At 42.9% G+C, this 16153-nt stretch overlaps 1 protein-coding gene across 5 annotated transcripts; it reads right to left on the bottom strand.

Moving 5' to 3' along the window:
* Positions 1–198: 198 nt before the first annotated feature.
* On the bottom strand, positions 199–16146 carry raf1a (Raf-1 proto-oncogene, serine/threonine kinase a). 5 transcript variants are annotated; one of them, XM_062459210.1, is made up of 18 exons: positions 16063–16146; positions 7475–7701; positions 7240–7352; positions 7023–7125; positions 6768–6925; positions 6348–6440; positions 4909–5062; positions 4280–4396; positions 4094–4118; positions 3853–3968; positions 3570–3687; positions 3329–3413; positions 2991–3167; positions 2837–2883; positions 2572–2690; positions 2315–2446; positions 1566–1700; positions 199–1447 (listed from the first exon to the last, which is right to left on the bottom strand). In XM_062459210.1, exons 2-18 carry the CDS (start codon positions 7673–7675, stop codon positions 1307–1309), a joined length of 2034 nt encoding a protein of 677 aa, XP_062315194.1. In that variant the 5' UTR covers positions 7676–7701; positions 16063–16146; the 3' UTR covers positions 199–1306. The 5 variants fall into 5 exon arrangements, with proteins under 5 accessions (XP_062315194.1, XP_062315193.1, XP_062315195.1 ...); XM_062459209.1 differs by lacking the exon at positions 16063–16146 and adding an exon at positions 9188–9644; XM_062459211.1 differs by lacking the exon at positions 16063–16146 and adding an exon at positions 9188–9644 and having other exon boundaries at positions 2572–2698; positions 2845–2883.
* Positions 16147–16153: the final 7 nt, after the last annotated feature.

The raw sequence follows: 16153 nt of genomic DNA, 5'->3' as shown, positions 1-16153 counted from the left end.
CCCCACTTCTAATGAAACAGTCTCAGGTTTCATGTGACACACATTAAGGACACAAGCATTTTGTGATGACAATCATGAAATAAGGTGACTAGTGTGTGTAGTGACATTGCCCAATGCTGGAATGTCCCAATACCACTTCACTGCTAACAGTACATGTGGGGATTTTACTGACGGAAAGCAGAGTGACTCACCGTAGTGTGACAGTTATGCATCAGTTTAACTTAACTTTATTAAAACAATAGAGAACAAATGACATTCAAGTTTTCAATAAAATGTTTAACCTCCAGAAAAAAAGACGTGGCAGACAAATTAGATTTCAAATCATTCTTAAATATTAAAGACAACTGCCCAATATCCAGCTCACGATGGCCCGCTCATAACACACACTGATCAAACTGTGTGTTCATTAGCTACTGATCTGACTACAAGCCATGAACCAATTTAATGGACTGAAGAAACACAGCCATCGCTTTTGTTAAAATGTGCAAATTAAAACATTTTCCCTCAATCACTCATGCTTGCCTTCTGCTGACTATATGTACTTCATTTCCAGACTTGAGAAAATAGGAAAACAAGCAATGACATTGATATGAAGACGATGATAATAATTTTAAATATTTACACGGTTCTGATTAAGACAATGGAAAATGTAAAATCAAATACTCCTGTGCAAGAAATGGACTGCATCGTTTGTTTATAATCCTGGGAGGTGTAGTTGTGCAGGATTGTAGGCTTGTTCCTTCAAGCAGGTACGATAAGCTACGGCAGTCCTCTTCATAAGAACCGAGGGCAGTCAAACAGAAAGAAGGGTGTGCTTTCCAACTGAAGAGTCACTTCTCTCTTGAGATTCCTTCAATGACCCTGCTTCTCTGTCTCTAGGTAGCTTTGCTTGCTCAATATTTACATATTTGATAAACCACATTATTGCCATTCTGACCATTGCACGCATAATAGCAATGGAGAGTGCAAGGGCTCTGTAGTACATCATCACGTGAATTCATCTCTACACTGTTCCACGAGTTGGTTTGCATGACTCTTATGTTTTACATCAATCTTCCACTGGTGCAGATCAGTCAGTGATCAGAAACATACACTGCCTCTTTCCACAAAGTCAAAACACCCCATTCCTCTCTCCTTACATAGTGGCTACATGGATGCCTGGGGGCAGGAAAGGCCAGACACAGTGCTTTCTGTGGTAGACTAAAGGCAGTCTTATCAGAGGCAAGAGGCAAAAGAGGCAGGCGGCAGTGCTTGTTGTGCTAAAAGACAGGCAGCCTGATGGTGGCCAGAGGCAGTGCTAGCTGGGCTAGAAGACAGGCAGTCGGCTGGAGGTCAGAGTGCAGGCGTTGATGTCCTCCGTGTGAGAGGCTCTGTGCAGCGAGGGCTCAGAGGCACTTCGGTTTATTTTAGGAAGCGAGTGCTGCAGCAGCTCAATGGATGACAGGATCTGGTCAAAACAGAGACAAATGAGAGATTGAGAAGATGTAGTCATTAGCGGGTTTCTAACCCCTACACGTTTGAAGATCAAGTCTTGGTGTGTGTGTCATGTCTGAGCAGAGGGCTACCTGGGGAAAAAGTGGCCTCTCATCCTTGATCTTCTTAATGCAGTCAGCCACCAGCCTCTTCATGGCCTTAGGGCAGCTCTTGTAGAGCTTACTGAGGTCTGGAGACAGGTAGCCACGACCCACCATGAAGATGATCTGTGACAGGAGACAGAAAGAGACGGAGACGTGAGAGATTCAAATACAAAGGGCCTATGGCCAGACCCCCTATCACCCTGCCAGGCTCAGACAGTGCCCCAGACCCCCCATCACCACCACCCTGCCAGGCTCAGACAGTGCCCCAGACCCCCTATCACCACCACCCTGCCAGGCTCAGACAGTGCCCCAGACCCCCTATCACCACCACCCTGCCAGGCTCAGACAGTGCCCCAGACCCCCCCCCCCCATCACCAGCACCCTGCCAGGCTCAGACAATGCCCCAGATCCCCCATCACCACCACCCTGCCAGGCTCAGACAATGCCCCAGACCCCCCATCACCACCACCCTGCCAGGCTCAGACAGTGCCCCAGACCCCCCATCACCACCACCCTGCCAGGCTCAGACAGTGCCCCAGAGCCCCTCCGTCCCTCGAGGCAGAGGTCCCTGCACAACATGAGAACCAGGCAGGGAAACACAGGCAACACTTCTGAAGCTACATCACACACAGGCTATTCTGTTCAATCTGGCTGCAATCAAAAAAGGAGGAACAAGTTATGGGCATGTGGCATTAGGGCGGCCAGCACATGCTGGGATGAATCATGCCATGGTCTACCTGGTCTCTGTTGGCTATCTGGGAGTAGGGCAGCTCTCCCGTCATCAGCTCGTACAGCACAACGCCATAGGAGTAGACGTCAGACTGGAAGCTGTACGGGTTGTTGTCCTGCATCCTTATCACTTCAGGAGCCTGGCCAGGCAAGAAAGAAATGAGACAACATTTCCTGGAATGTCCATGAAAAAGACTTAATATGGTGCTTTGTTTCGACGTTGTGTTTCACTGAGGGTTTATTAGGACCAGGAGCTCTGACTGACCATCCACAGGATGGATCCGGAGGGCTGCTCCACCTGATGAGAGCCGCTCCACCTGGCTTTGACCGTGGCCAGACCAAAGTCTCCGATCTTCACCGTCAGGCCTTCATGTAAGAAGATATATGCATTGCTGTCAAGGAAGCAGAGTTGGACTACAGGTTGTACATATATTTCTTAAGCCTAATTCATTCTCAATTGACAAGTTTTCGCATGGGGTGGCTTAGACGTCGACAAAGACATTCTGAGGGAGTTTGACAGTAAAGGATACTGTTTGACTTCATGTCACGGTGGATGATGTTCTTGGCATGCAAATAGCTGAAAAAGAAACAAACTCTCAATGAGTTGAATGTTACAATGTGCATCCATCGCAGTGGGTGCTGCCATCCCTGTTCAATTTTGAATGTGAAATAGTATGCACTCACTCCATGCCCTGAGCTGTCTGCCTGGCAATGTCAATGAGCTGGAACATCTGGAGGTTGGTCTCCTGAACGTGCAGGTGCTTGTAGAGGCTGCTCCCATCACACCATTGGGTCACGATAGCCAGGTTGTCTTTCGTCATGTAGCCCATGAACAACAGGATGTTGACATGTCGTGTCTTCCTGCAACCAGACCCAGAGAGGAAAGGGAAGTCAAAAAAACAAAGATGAGATAGCGACTTAACAAAAATATTGGTTAAGAATTCATTAGCGGTAAACAAATACAGTAAAGGAACGTCCATATTCTCTTGCTGGCAGCGACTGCAGCACTCCCCAGGTCTTACCTCAGGACAGCCACCTCGTTCCTGAAGGCCTGGAACTGCTCTGGTGTGGGGTCAACCACTTTTAGGATCTTCACGGCCACATCCCCTGTAACCACCCAATACACAGGTCATAGAAGAATACCAGTACATCACAACAGACAACTATACTCTGAGGCAGCAATGCCATGCTGGTATGATAGTGCTGAAGCTAACTCAAGATGACTGGCTCCAAGTGTAAACTGAAGAGTAGGGTCATGCTCACCGTGCCATTTCCCTTTGTATACGGTTCCAAAAGAGCCTGAGCCAATGCGAGAGTGCAGAACTACCTCAGAGGCTTCAATCTCCCAATAGTAGCTGGAGTCTCGCTTGTCCCTTGGTCTCTGAGGAACCACAGAAAGCATAATGCACAACTAATGACAAACAACTGGGAGAACCTACTTTATGTTTGACATCAGCCTGTTTTAATAAGGTTACTATTACACCGTATGGACATCACAATTTGTTTCCTGACTACACTTCTTAAAGTTTGAAGTTGTATGACTCACAATTTTGTTCTTCTCCTGAGAGTTGAAGGACGGAGCCCTCTCTCGCTGGGTGGGCGCAGGGGCTTTGGGCTGGGACTGGGACCACTCTGTGGGACTCTGGCTAGGGGAGCTCGCTGCTGCAGAATGAAAATGGAGGTATGTCAGACAGGCTTGTACCAGAGTAGGAGGTGCAGCTGGAAAATGTCGCTGTGGTCGTATTGAACTCATGTATAAGCTATCTGTGCAACTGTGAAGAACATACCCGAGTCAGGCCCACGCATTGCATCCTGGATGAATACAAAACACAAAGATGAGTCAGATTGGTCAGACTGCACTATGTCATTCCATAGTTGGATAGGTCTGTTGGAAGGAGAAACCTGGATACTAGTCTCTTCCAATGTCTACCATGTTGGTGTGAACACGGCACTCAGTCACTGGGCTTCCTAACCTGGTCTGGGCTCTCTGACGGCACGTCTAAAGAGTTGGAGAAGCGGACAATACCTACTCTCCTCTTCAGCCAAAACCTCCGGCACCAGGAGCTAGGGGAGGCATTCAGGCAGGCTAGCTACTCTCCGCCAGGAAAAGAGAGCACACAGGAGGGAAGGGCAAGGAAGACAGGAGAAGAGAAAGAGGGAACAAGAGTGAAGGAAAGGGAGGAAAGACAGACATACCCGGGTGTTTGTGTAAAGAGCTTCAGGTGGAAATATTCCACATGGAGTGCCAATTCTAACCCTGCACAGTTAGATTCACACCCAGGTACCGAGGTATACAAAAGCAAACTAGCAGGGGAAAATCAGGATAAGACAGGAAGATGTGAAGTTTGCTACATGGTAGAAAAGAAATGTCACACACAAAGATCACACATAAACAGGGGAGTCATGCAAATCAAGCAGAACCCATTCCAGGTGAATTACTTAATGGAGAGTGGGCAGAGCAGATCACAGAGCAGAGCCAGTGGAGCATGGTTGGGATGCCTGGCATGGAAGAGGGCCAGATGACTCTCAGAGAAGGGTTATTTAAAGACAGGCTGCCTGGTCCTCCAGGAGAGCCTTGGGGGCCCTCCTGGTGTGTTGTTACCTCGATCATGCTGCTGTCGATGGGCAGGGTGGTGCTGACCATGTGGACGTTGGGCGTGGAGGTGGAGCGCTGCCTCTGGGACAGAGCGCCCACTGTAGGGGGATAGGCCGTGGTGTAGTTGATGGCGTGAGGGGTGGAGTAGCGGTGCAAGGAACTGGATGGGATGGGATGAATATCAGGAGGAGAATGAGAAGCAACACCCAGCAGCACTGCAACTCCAATTTCATCAAACCATTCTCACAGGGGTGGGGTTGGTGCCAGCTTATCTGCCATGTTGTCCTATTTTGTTCCCAGCCTCAGAAACAGAAAGCCTTCGTTTCAGTTAGTTTCAGACTGCTATACACATTTGAGGATAGCTATCTTGATCATTGGTTATCTCAAGAGGAAGTAAGTAACAACAAAATGACTTCTGTCATTTTGTTGTTTTTCCTGTCAATTCTGGTCATTATAAATTTGCCTGTGCATTTAATGAAACAAAGTGCAACACACTTAGAAACCAGCATAGTTATATTACTACAGAGTATACCAGTGCTTATGTTTCAAAACACTGCCCCTCCTTTCACTTCTGGCTCGTGGTTGGGTAGCTGTATTTCACTTTCAGTCTCCGCCTAGCACTGAAATGATTCTACAGCACAAAGTTTAGTTAGTATAGAAACTCAACCCAGTCAGAATAATTCAGGTCATGTAACATCATAACTTCATATTACAGTCAGAATGAGAGGCGATGATGATCCTGATTTATGCAGATTTGGGTCACTGGAGCTGACTGGGACGTCAGGTTCTGTGCTGTGTGTAACTGTTGAAAACAGTTCTCCGTGTAGGAGTGACACACATCAACAGAGCTCACATTACACCACACTCAGAACAGTTTAGTGCACTTCATAAGTACAAATCCCTCCTTTGGCAGTACAGGACTAAGTTTCCAAAGAGCATTTGAGATTTCTCTGAATGGAACAATTTGATCCTGTGTGAGAGCTAATTTGGCAGTTAGCAGTGTTTTCTAACTGTTCTAAGTGCTGCTGAAACAACAGGATCTTTTCACGCCTCTCCTTACATCAGCCCCCTGGACTGTAAGCCCTAAAGCTAAAGACTTATTCAAAAACTTTAAGGAACTTAAGGTGCTTTTCTGAGTACAGCTGCAACAGTTGAGCTTCGGGCAAGAATGACATTCAGTGACACTGGTTATTATGACATGTAAGTCAAGTATCACCTCCTAACTAACTCCACTCAACCTAATTTTGTCTCAATCTCTCCTATAATCTCCATAAACCTGTAACCCAAAGGTGGTGGGAATATCTGTGTGATTGTGACACAGCTGGCTGCTGATCAGAAGTTGCTTGTTCAGAGTAGCCATCCCATAAGGTCCAGTGGTAGCTGGTACATGGCTGAAGATGGTCATGGGCTGAGGTTTAGGCTGATAACAGGGGGTGAAACCTTACCTGCTAGGGGGGCGGGACAGGGACTCTCTCATTCTCCTGGATGTCAAGGGAGGAAGGGAGGGACCACCACTTTCACCCGGTGTTGGGAATAACCTACAAAGGGAATAACCATGCAAATCAATGCTCTCTTCTGAAGGCAAGTAGGCAGAATGATATGTGTGAGTGAAAGTAAGCAGTCTAACCGCAGACTCAATCATGCGAGCCTGCTGTCACCATCAAAGTATGTCTGTATATTTTACATGATCTACTTAACTGTATTACTACGTAAGGACAAATGAATTATTCAGTTACACTCTAACAAGATGTGGGTGCAATGTTGTGACTTCAATTGTCAGACTTTTTTCATAAAGACCACATCATTGCTCAACAAAGAAAATAGGGATTAGTATATCTTCTCTGAATGCAGTATAAGAGCCTTACAAGAGTTGTCTGATGTTGCTCCAGTCCACGCACATTGTGGGCACTTTGGTGCTGCAATGCTCATGGAATTTGTAGCCGCATGTTTGGCAGCGGAAACCGTTCAGCAGGAACTTCTGGCAAATATCGCAGAAGGCCAACTTCAGAAATGTTTTCCGAACCTGAGAGATGATTTGGAATTCATTTGTTGATTTTCCAGGCAGAAATACTTGCATTTGATGGCCGGGTACATTCTTTACAGTGACTTCAAATACATACAAAATTGTGCGTTGTCAGTGGTACGTGATCTAAAACCTCCACCAGCAGTTCTTCCCCAATCAGTGAGGTAGAATCAGTGTTCCAATCCATTCGCAACTTTTTACTGCAATAGAAGACAGAAACAAGCGTCCAATTGGAGCACATTAAGTGGTTTTGTTCATAAACCTACTGGACTGTCACATCCCCAAATCTACACAAGCACAAGGCCGGGTCTCACCTCCTTTGTCCATGGTGCAGTCTGAAGACAGCACAGCACTCTGGCTGCAGCCCCCGAACCTTAAGGGCTTTGATCAAGCAGCTGTGCAGGGTCATACCTGCTCGCACGTTGACCTGGAAGGGGAGGGAGCAGCAGAACACAGCTATGTCAGAACTCCTAAGCTGTTTCAGGATGCCCAGTAGACTCTGTATCAGCCTTGTTGCTTCGGCTGGCCTATCCTGCCTGGTGAGCTCACCACAGTGCGCTGCTGGTTGGGGAGGTAGACTCGGATGGTGCTGCTCGCCTTGGAGTCGGGCGCCTTGCTATCGTCTGAGGAGCGCCGCTGGTACGGGAATCCCTGGACCATGGTGGGAGAGAGGCAGGGCCCTTCAAACACGGAGTCCTTAAGGCCAAAGCCGTTGTTCAGGCTCTTCCACGCTCCCTGGAGGTTCTCCATTAGCAAAGGCAAGTGCTCTCACTGGTCTGTAACAAAGAGGAGAGAGACAGAGGCAGGCGACAGTGAACACATTTCTCTGTTGCGAAGACTGCCAACATTTTCCCACGAGCCAACCACCTGAGCATTACCGCGGCGTTGCAACTCTGAATCTGCAAAATCCAAACTGATGTGTCTAGTTAGTCAAGTCCAAGTGTCTCATGTAGCCTATAATGTCAGAGCTGAACTCCAGTTAAAGCCCACACTATACAGAGTATACATACAAAGCTTTTTGAAGCAAAAAGAAACATTTGCAGATTTCACCCGCCTACTTGGTGTATAGGAGGGAGGAGCCATAATACTGTGAGGAGTGTGGACATAAACTAATCCAGTCAGGCAAGGAGAATCTCATGCCTCACTCAAGGTCAACCATGCTTTTATTGGATGCACTTCCAACTGGCCTGCTAGTCTGAGGGACAAGCCACAAAACACAAACGTTCGTTCACTTTGATACAGATACAAACCGGTCATAAAGCATTTGCTTTCCCAAAGGTCATCATCCTTGATCAAATTGAAGGCATTATGCATTGTATTCTGCTAATCACTAGGAACATTATAAACAATACAGTTTATAACAATTAAGTTTGCCAGCCCTAACCACAAATAGGCTGAGCCTGTGCTCCCAGCTATGTTTTCAATACAAATACAGTACACTCCCTCTCTCTTTTTCTCTCTCTAACACAGTAGAAGTGTTTTACACAATGACCATACATAGATGATTTACTGATGTTCGTGGTTAACTTTAAACCCACAAAGTCCATATGTCCCAACAGAGAAAAGGTATAGGACAGCTCAGTAATGATGCACTAACTAGGCCTATACCATAGACCCAGAGTAGTAGAGCCCAGCATGACTCGGGTGGTTGTGTTTATTATATGTTTGGTTAGACTACAACCTGCATGAACATCAATGTGAAACACTACTGTGGTCAGTAAAAACGGATTCATCTGGTCAACTAACAATGGAAAACTTTTCATGTAGCCTATTGACTGGCCTGAACATAAAGTATATATCTGCATTATTGTGTCTGTATATTGGCGATTATCAGCACCATCATCACCACAATATCGAATCATCCAGAGTGACTCGAACATCAAAACGTATTGAGAGAAGCAGTTGCGTATTGCTAATCAGCTTTACGGACAGGAAAATAGGCTGGTTTGTCAAATATAGCCTACTTCAAACTTGTTGCATTGGTTGCAAGGAGATAAAACAACGAGTATCAATTTCTAATTCCTACAGTACAAAGCACAACTTAACAATTTTTAACGATAAAACAGTTTTGTAAAACATGCAACGTTATATAGAATATTGCTTGTTTGGGCCCTTTTCTAACGACCCAAACGCAACATCGGTTTCCAAACTTTTAATTATGATTAAAAAAACTAACTCTTACATTGCAATTATATAGCGGCCATAGAGATATGGTATCATTGACCAACGGTCATTAAATAAAAAGCATTAGAGCCTACTTACCAAAGAAAGTTAGAAAACCTCAGCTCCGCCATAACTTGAGGAAAAGTGAAGCCGATGACATCATATTTGCAACACATTCAGAAAAAAAACTATATATGATCAAAGCAAAATGTGTGAAGCTATGGAACGGTATATAGATCCACGTATCGCACCATTCCAGTGCAAAAATTATTATATGGCGTGAAACTCAAATGAGAATAATTAACATTCCATTTCAGTGTCTTTCATTTGATCCGAACGGGAAAAGTAATACAGGCATAGCGATGGACGTTCCCAAAGTCCCGAGTATGTGAAGTACACACGCAGATTACGTTGTTGTGGTCAAGAATTAAAAGTGCAAAAATTCTGGTCGCATTCCAATCAATATTTACGATATGCACAGAGAAGGTGAAAGGGCTTGAGTTCTTGCCGTGCGCCTGTCTGACGCCAGTGATTGAAACAGGACCTCGCAGTCACAACGAGAGTTGCAACTATACACACTGCCCATGAGAACACAAGTTCGGCCCACTGAGCCCACCCACTCCACTAAGCATGATATTTTCTGTTGGAAAAATCTGAACAAAAAGAAAAACCCCCGCGACAAACAGGACAGTGCTATTTATCAGACTACACGGCCCATATAGCCAAATGATATGTTACATTTAGTCAACGCTTTGATGGTATATTTTATGCACTAATACAGTAGACGAACTTAACTTACCAATGTTAGGTTATATCTTTCATAAATTAAATATAGATATGATGGTTTTGATTTAAAAAAATGAACTAGAGTTCCATTGTGAATAGTTCAATAGCAGAATCAGCATCAAAATAATCACACGTGCACCATCCTCTGGTGACGAAAAAGAGTGCAGCAACTGTGGATTTTGTTGTGCAAACTTCATTGTAAGATAAAGCTTTTCAGAACATTGCCACTTAGAAAACCCCATTATGTTGGACGCAATATCAATATATGATACGTGTATGCCACTGAATCTTCCAAAACATTTTCATAAGACAAATGATTCCCCATTGGACAGGACATAGAAAATACATTCCAAATAAATGAAGACCCAAAGGAACAATATTACCCATATTAAACCTGTCACTCACCATGTGTTTACCATCTTTAGTATTCCAGGCTGAGGACAACTGAAATGCCCACAAATGGTGACGATCTAGCCTCAAGGGTCTTATCAACAAAACAGGCTTGAGTAGAAGGAAGACAGTTAGCTTGCACTTCTCAGCTACATCACATTCCCCTCCTCTGTATGGTGTAAGCCTGTGATGATTATACGAAGCTAAATGCATTCTTATCCAGATGCTTTGATGATCATACTGTGTCCTGTCAAACAATCACATTTTCACCATCCATGTTACATCCCTATTTCAATTTTTATACTAGTCATGGCTTGTAATAATCCTAATGCCAGGAAACAGTAGACCAAACACTGTACATGTACAGTATAGAGAGGAAGAGGGCAGGGCTGTTCTTTAGCTGTTTCCTCTTAAGGTACTCCATTAAACATCACTTGCCATATTTATGAATATGCTCATTGTGTAATGCATTATTATTCATAAACTGGTCTGCAACCCACCAAAATTATGAGAACCGATGTATAATAAGTATAGTAGAGGGTGTCAGAGGCCATTATAATTCTCGGAAATTGTGGACATATGTTCCTTGATTTGCAACAATGAAAGTCACCTTAAGAAAATGATGATTGCATCTTTCCAACTTATTGATCTGAACATGAGCACTCAGCACAGATGCTTAAAACCTCCATGCTTTGATATTCCACTGATCTGGTGCCCAAAACGTGATGCAATCTATCTTATGAAGATGGGTTTGTATTTTTAGACCTAAATTTGTGTTTTTTCTGAACTGAAGCTATAGACAATCAGCTCAACAATCTTACAGAAACACTGTTGTTGCATCAGAATGCATTTGGACTGCGTTTTATCTTTAGATTAATGTCACAGACAACTCAAACCAACATGAGCCATTACCAGCCTATACAGTAATGATTAACCCTTTGATACACAAGCTATGCTTACCCCCTTTAATGCACAACATGGGTCTAAAATGACCCGCATTCATTTCCTATGACATTTCATGTATGGCTGAGTGTTTCTTTGCTATATCTTTAAAAATCAATTCATTTCATTATTTAATAATCCAATTATTCCTTTATTTTGTTTTTGAGTATCACAAATCATTATTGGGTGTGCTCAAGCCTTCGGCGAGAGCACAACCTTTGTTCTCTCACATATATATTATTATTATTATTATTATTATTTTTATTTCTTTTTGCCCCCCTAAAACTCAGTCAATATTTGGCCTACATAGACAACGTAGGTGTCAAAAGTTTCGTCTTGGTAGCGATTGAGTTGCTTCTATTGGAATTTACGTTCCGTTGCATGGTTTAGGCTGAAGTGAAGTTTTTGTGGCGAAAAGTGAAGCTAACGGTGGCTAATTTGCTAGCCACAGTCACTGACGTTACTAACGTCACTACGTCACTAACGTCACGAAAACACGCGTGACTACCTTTGGCAGAACATTCGTTTCGCATCTGTTAACTTGGGGGATAGCTAGGCTAACTATAGCTTTACTGCAAGGCAGCTGCAGAAACGCCACAAGCAAAGAGGCCAGGGTGATAACTATTTACTCATTTTACTTTGTGATATGACACACAATTGTCATGTGTAATGTACAGTATAAGCTGATATTATTAAGGAAGTACATCTACTTTCGGAAACAGTAGTCTACTATTTCAATGAAGTATTAGCATCATGACATTAGCCTGTGTTGCCCGGGCAACACATACTACAGTGGTCTATGATGTAGCGTTATCTGTTTTCAATCGTTAAAATAAACATTCCTCACATATACATTTTCGTTGTAGGATTTATTCTGACATTAGTAAACGATTTGTTGGTGAAATTACCATTACCTGTGGTTTCAAACCAGTGTAGCTCACTGCAACGCTGTAGCTTACGCGAGACACACGACAAAAACATCTAACTTACACAGCTGTTTAGGAAGTCAAACGGCGACAGAACATGTTCGGCACTCCCCTTACTTAAATCAAAAGTCTATCTAACTACTAACCTGAACTTCATTGCCACAGCCTAAACGTTGTCAATCTGTTCATGAAAATTATTAATTTCAGCCTAAACCGTACAACGGAACGTTACATCCAATTCAACCAACGCAATCGCTACAGTACCAAGACGAACACAGCAGTAGTCTAGTACTGTACCGTAGTAGAATTTACCGGGGCAGCTTCTCCACACAGGGCTATATCGCATTTTGCGTTGTTACTGACAATGATCGCTACCAGTGAGCTTTTTATCAATGAGCGATTTTCCACTAAATAAATGTCAAGCTTATTTACGTTTTTGGGGGCATATTTTCAGTTAGCAGATGGTACTGTTTGAATCGCGATTCCATCTTCTACTGCCGGTAACGTCGTAGAATAATCTTCAAAGGGGGTTCTTTATTAATGAATGAATGCAATGAGTAGGCTAAATGCCTGAAAATATCACGAGAAGGGAAAACTTAAAAGGACGTTTAAATCATAGAGATTAGGTCAATTTTTACACCGCTCTGCCAAATGTATTCGTTTTGATTCAGCTATGAGGCTGCCTCTTGCAGGGGAAATGAGAAGACATCTATTTCATTCTACACTTCACTCGTATTTTGAGTTGTAAATGAGCAGCAACAAATATATGCTTTTAAATCTATGTAATCTTTATAAATAATAAGTATGCATTTTCATATAAAATATACAGAAATCAGTTGTAAAAATGTCATTCAAAAACGGACCCCTGTGCAACCGACGCAAGCAAGCACACCCTACAATTTCCCCAGAAATTGTACCCTCTCTAGTTTTAATTGTTGTCTTTCTTACATTCTGACCAAAAACCTTTTGTGGTACTACATCAATTTTATAGACATGTGTCTAAAATGACCCATATGGATTCACTATGGAATTTGATAGAAACTTTGGATATTTGCAATTTGGAACATATTTACTGTGAATAGTTATTCACCTGCTACACATTTCACAGCTCAACCCTGCTGCTTTTAGGTTGTGAGATGTTCATCAGTGACAGCATCATTGAGGAGGTTCTGAAATGCAACAACTTAGAGATGAAGAGCTGCAGCAGCAAAAGGGAAAGAGTGTAGAAGCATCAAACAGGAATTCATGGCCTCTATCAGTTTGATCCTCCTTGCAGGGGAGGACAAGAGCCTAAATGTGGCCTTGCGGGAGAGTTTTTGGATCCAATTGCAAAATCCAATGTATAAAGCCACCATGGGGCTAAAGATATTTGAGGATATCCTCAGCTTCATAAAGTTTGATGATAAGAGCTCTTCTTGTGGCTGGGTCGTAGTTGCATTTAGTTTTTACTCCACATCTTTCCATCACCTCTTTAATATACTTTTGGAGCTGGGACTTGGCCTTCATGCGCCTCTTATGTGGCATGACAAGGTCCTTGTCTAGCTCCTTGATGAACTGCTGCTTGGTCACACCACCCATTTAATCATGGTGTTGTTGTAAAAGTTAGTGTAGGCATTGAGGGTGGCAACATCCAGCACATTGTGCCAGACAACTCCGTGTTCTCCACTTACATGAGTAGGTGCAAACTATCTGATCCATTGTGTCCACTCCTGATTTTATTTTGTTACAGTACTGGATCACAAAATGGTTGTCATCCACTGCTTTGCCATCATGCATGGTGCTCAGAAGGACAACAGCCTTTCCCTTCTTCAGCACATAGCTCACCAGTCATGTTGCCATTGAATCCAAATTAAATGGCAACATGACCATGAAAAAATGTGGAACTTGGCATCTCCCTTCATTTGGATGTCTTTGTGACTCGTATGTTCGGCTTGTTCTGGTGAAGAGTCCCCACAATGTTCAGGTTTTTGTCAATAAGCTTTCCAGTCAGAGGGACACTGGAAGGGTAGAACACTCAGTCTACCACATATGGGACCCTCACATCGCACATCCAGAATATTTTAATTCCACATTTTGCTGGCTTGCTGGGCATGTATGGCACACACTGCTCATCTCTGGTGACAAAGTTACTGGGAATGAACCGTCTTCTGCAATTAGCCAGGAAACAGTCACACACATACCTGAATGCTGCTATGAGATGTTTTTCTTGTTACAAAGCCCTGTTCCTCTTGTCATCAAAAGTCAAGCTGGTGATATCATATCTCTTTAGCCCCATGGTGGCTATACATTGGATTTTGCAAATGGATCCAAAAAAGCCACATCTAGGCTCTTGTCCTCCCCTGCAAGGAGGGTCAAACTGATAGAGGTCATGAGTTCCTGTTTGATACTTCTCCACTCTTTCCCTTTTGCTGTTGCAGCTCTTCGTGTCAAAGTTGTTGCATTTCAGGACCTCATCAATAATGTCACTTGTGAACATCTCCCAGCCTAAAAGCAGCTGTGTTGAGTTGTGAAATGTGTGACAGGTGAATAGTTATCCACAGTAAATATGTTCCAAGTTGCAAAAATTAACTAATATCAAAAATTCCTATAAAACTCCATAGGAATACATATGGATCATTTTTGACCCATGTCTGTAAACTGAAGGTAGTAACACAAAAACAATGGTTGTTTATAAATTAAGAAAAAAAGAAGGAAAATAAGTATTTGTGGCAATAAAAAACTAGATATTTAATGAATACTTGGAATATTAAATTATGAAATTAGATGATTTCTAAAGATATGGCAAAGACACACTCAGCCATACATGAAATATCATAGGAAATGAATGCGGGTCATTTTAGACCCATGTTGTGCATTAGAGGGGTAGTGTTACAAAAATTATTTTTATTCCAAAAGTAAGAAAGAAAAAATGAAAATAAGGACTTGTGATGACCAAAAACAAGTTAATTGAGGAATACCTGGAATACTGAATGATTAAATATTTTTTTTGCGAAGATATAGAAAATGTTAACTCTCCCGGGTCACTTTAGACCCATGTTGTGTATCAAAGGGTTAATGCCCCCCTTTATAAGAATATTGCCTAATTTTTGCTAGAAAGAGATACTGTATAGACTTGAGGGTTAGGGTTCAAGGGGCACACCCTCATATTGGTGGGCCCACAAGGGGAATGGCTTTTACTATGAATTATTCAAGTAGGCCTACGTTTTGCTATTACAAACATAGAAGTTCTCTCAATCAACATGTAACCAAAATGAATTGGGAGAATGGTTCCAATGGTCACATCATCACAAATTACTTTTTACTTTCTCTCTTCCGTTGTTGAGAGGCTGACCATAATGACCTTTGAACCATATACCCGATCCACACAATGTTGTTGTTTTTTATTAAAGTGAGACCATTGTTAGAGGGGAAACTTCAAATAGTACATGCGTTATGTTCATAGTGACAACTTCAGTGGTAGTAAAACTTGTTTGTGTAATACACACTGGAAACAAATCCAGAAACTTTTGTATACTGTCTGATAAAAGTGAGGCCAAATTCTTATGAAGGGGACCAAATCGATAAAGCTCGTGTAAGACCAATAGGCCTACGTGATGTGTTTTCGAATGAAAATGTATGCCATAATGCAATACATTTTTATCCAGGTGTATCTGGTATACTAGAAAACTAGATTAAAAAGTGTAGGCTGCATTACAATGAGTAGGCTACAATGTACTACTGAGCGAGCAGTTATGCTAGCAATTAAACAAGGTTGGCTACAATACACTGCATAATGTTCTGATGAAATGCACATTTCTGGCATTCCTTACGTATCCTATTTGCTCACTAAAAAAGAACATTTTAGGTTCTCTGTGACATATATATGTAAATGTGTAGGAAAATCATAGCTTCAAAACGTAAGGCCAATAAACATTTAGATTCAACCCTCACCTTCCAGGGAGCCCGCATTCGGCAGTTTCAGTCGTGGACAGGATATGATGACATTCTTGTTTACTGATTCGCCCAATCATGGAGGCGGTTC

This window comes from Osmerus eperlanus, chromosome 4, assembly GCF_963692335.1.
Source record: "Osmerus eperlanus chromosome 4, fOsmEpe2.1, whole genome shotgun sequence".
Lineage (NCBI taxonomy): Eukaryota > Metazoa > Chordata > Actinopteri > Osmeriformes > Osmeridae > Osmerus > Osmerus eperlanus.
Note: the sequence above shows the minus strand (reverse complement) of the source record. Positions and strands in the feature narration are given on the sequence as shown.

Excerpts from the sequence above, each read along its gene's own strand:
- raf1a (XM_062459210.1), bottom strand. The coding sequence starts at position 7,675 with ATGGAGAACCTCCAGGGAGCGTGGAAGAGCCTGAACAACGGCTTTGGC. Across the intron at positions 6,441-6,767 it reads AGCAACATCAGACAACTCTT|GTTATTCCCAACACCGGGTG; the intron begins GTAAGGCTCTTA and ends TTCCCTTTGTAG. Across the intron at positions 4,397-4,908 it reads TCGACAGCAGCATGATCGAG|CTAGCCTGCCTGAATGCCTC; the intron begins GTAACAACACAC and ends GGCGGAGAGTAG.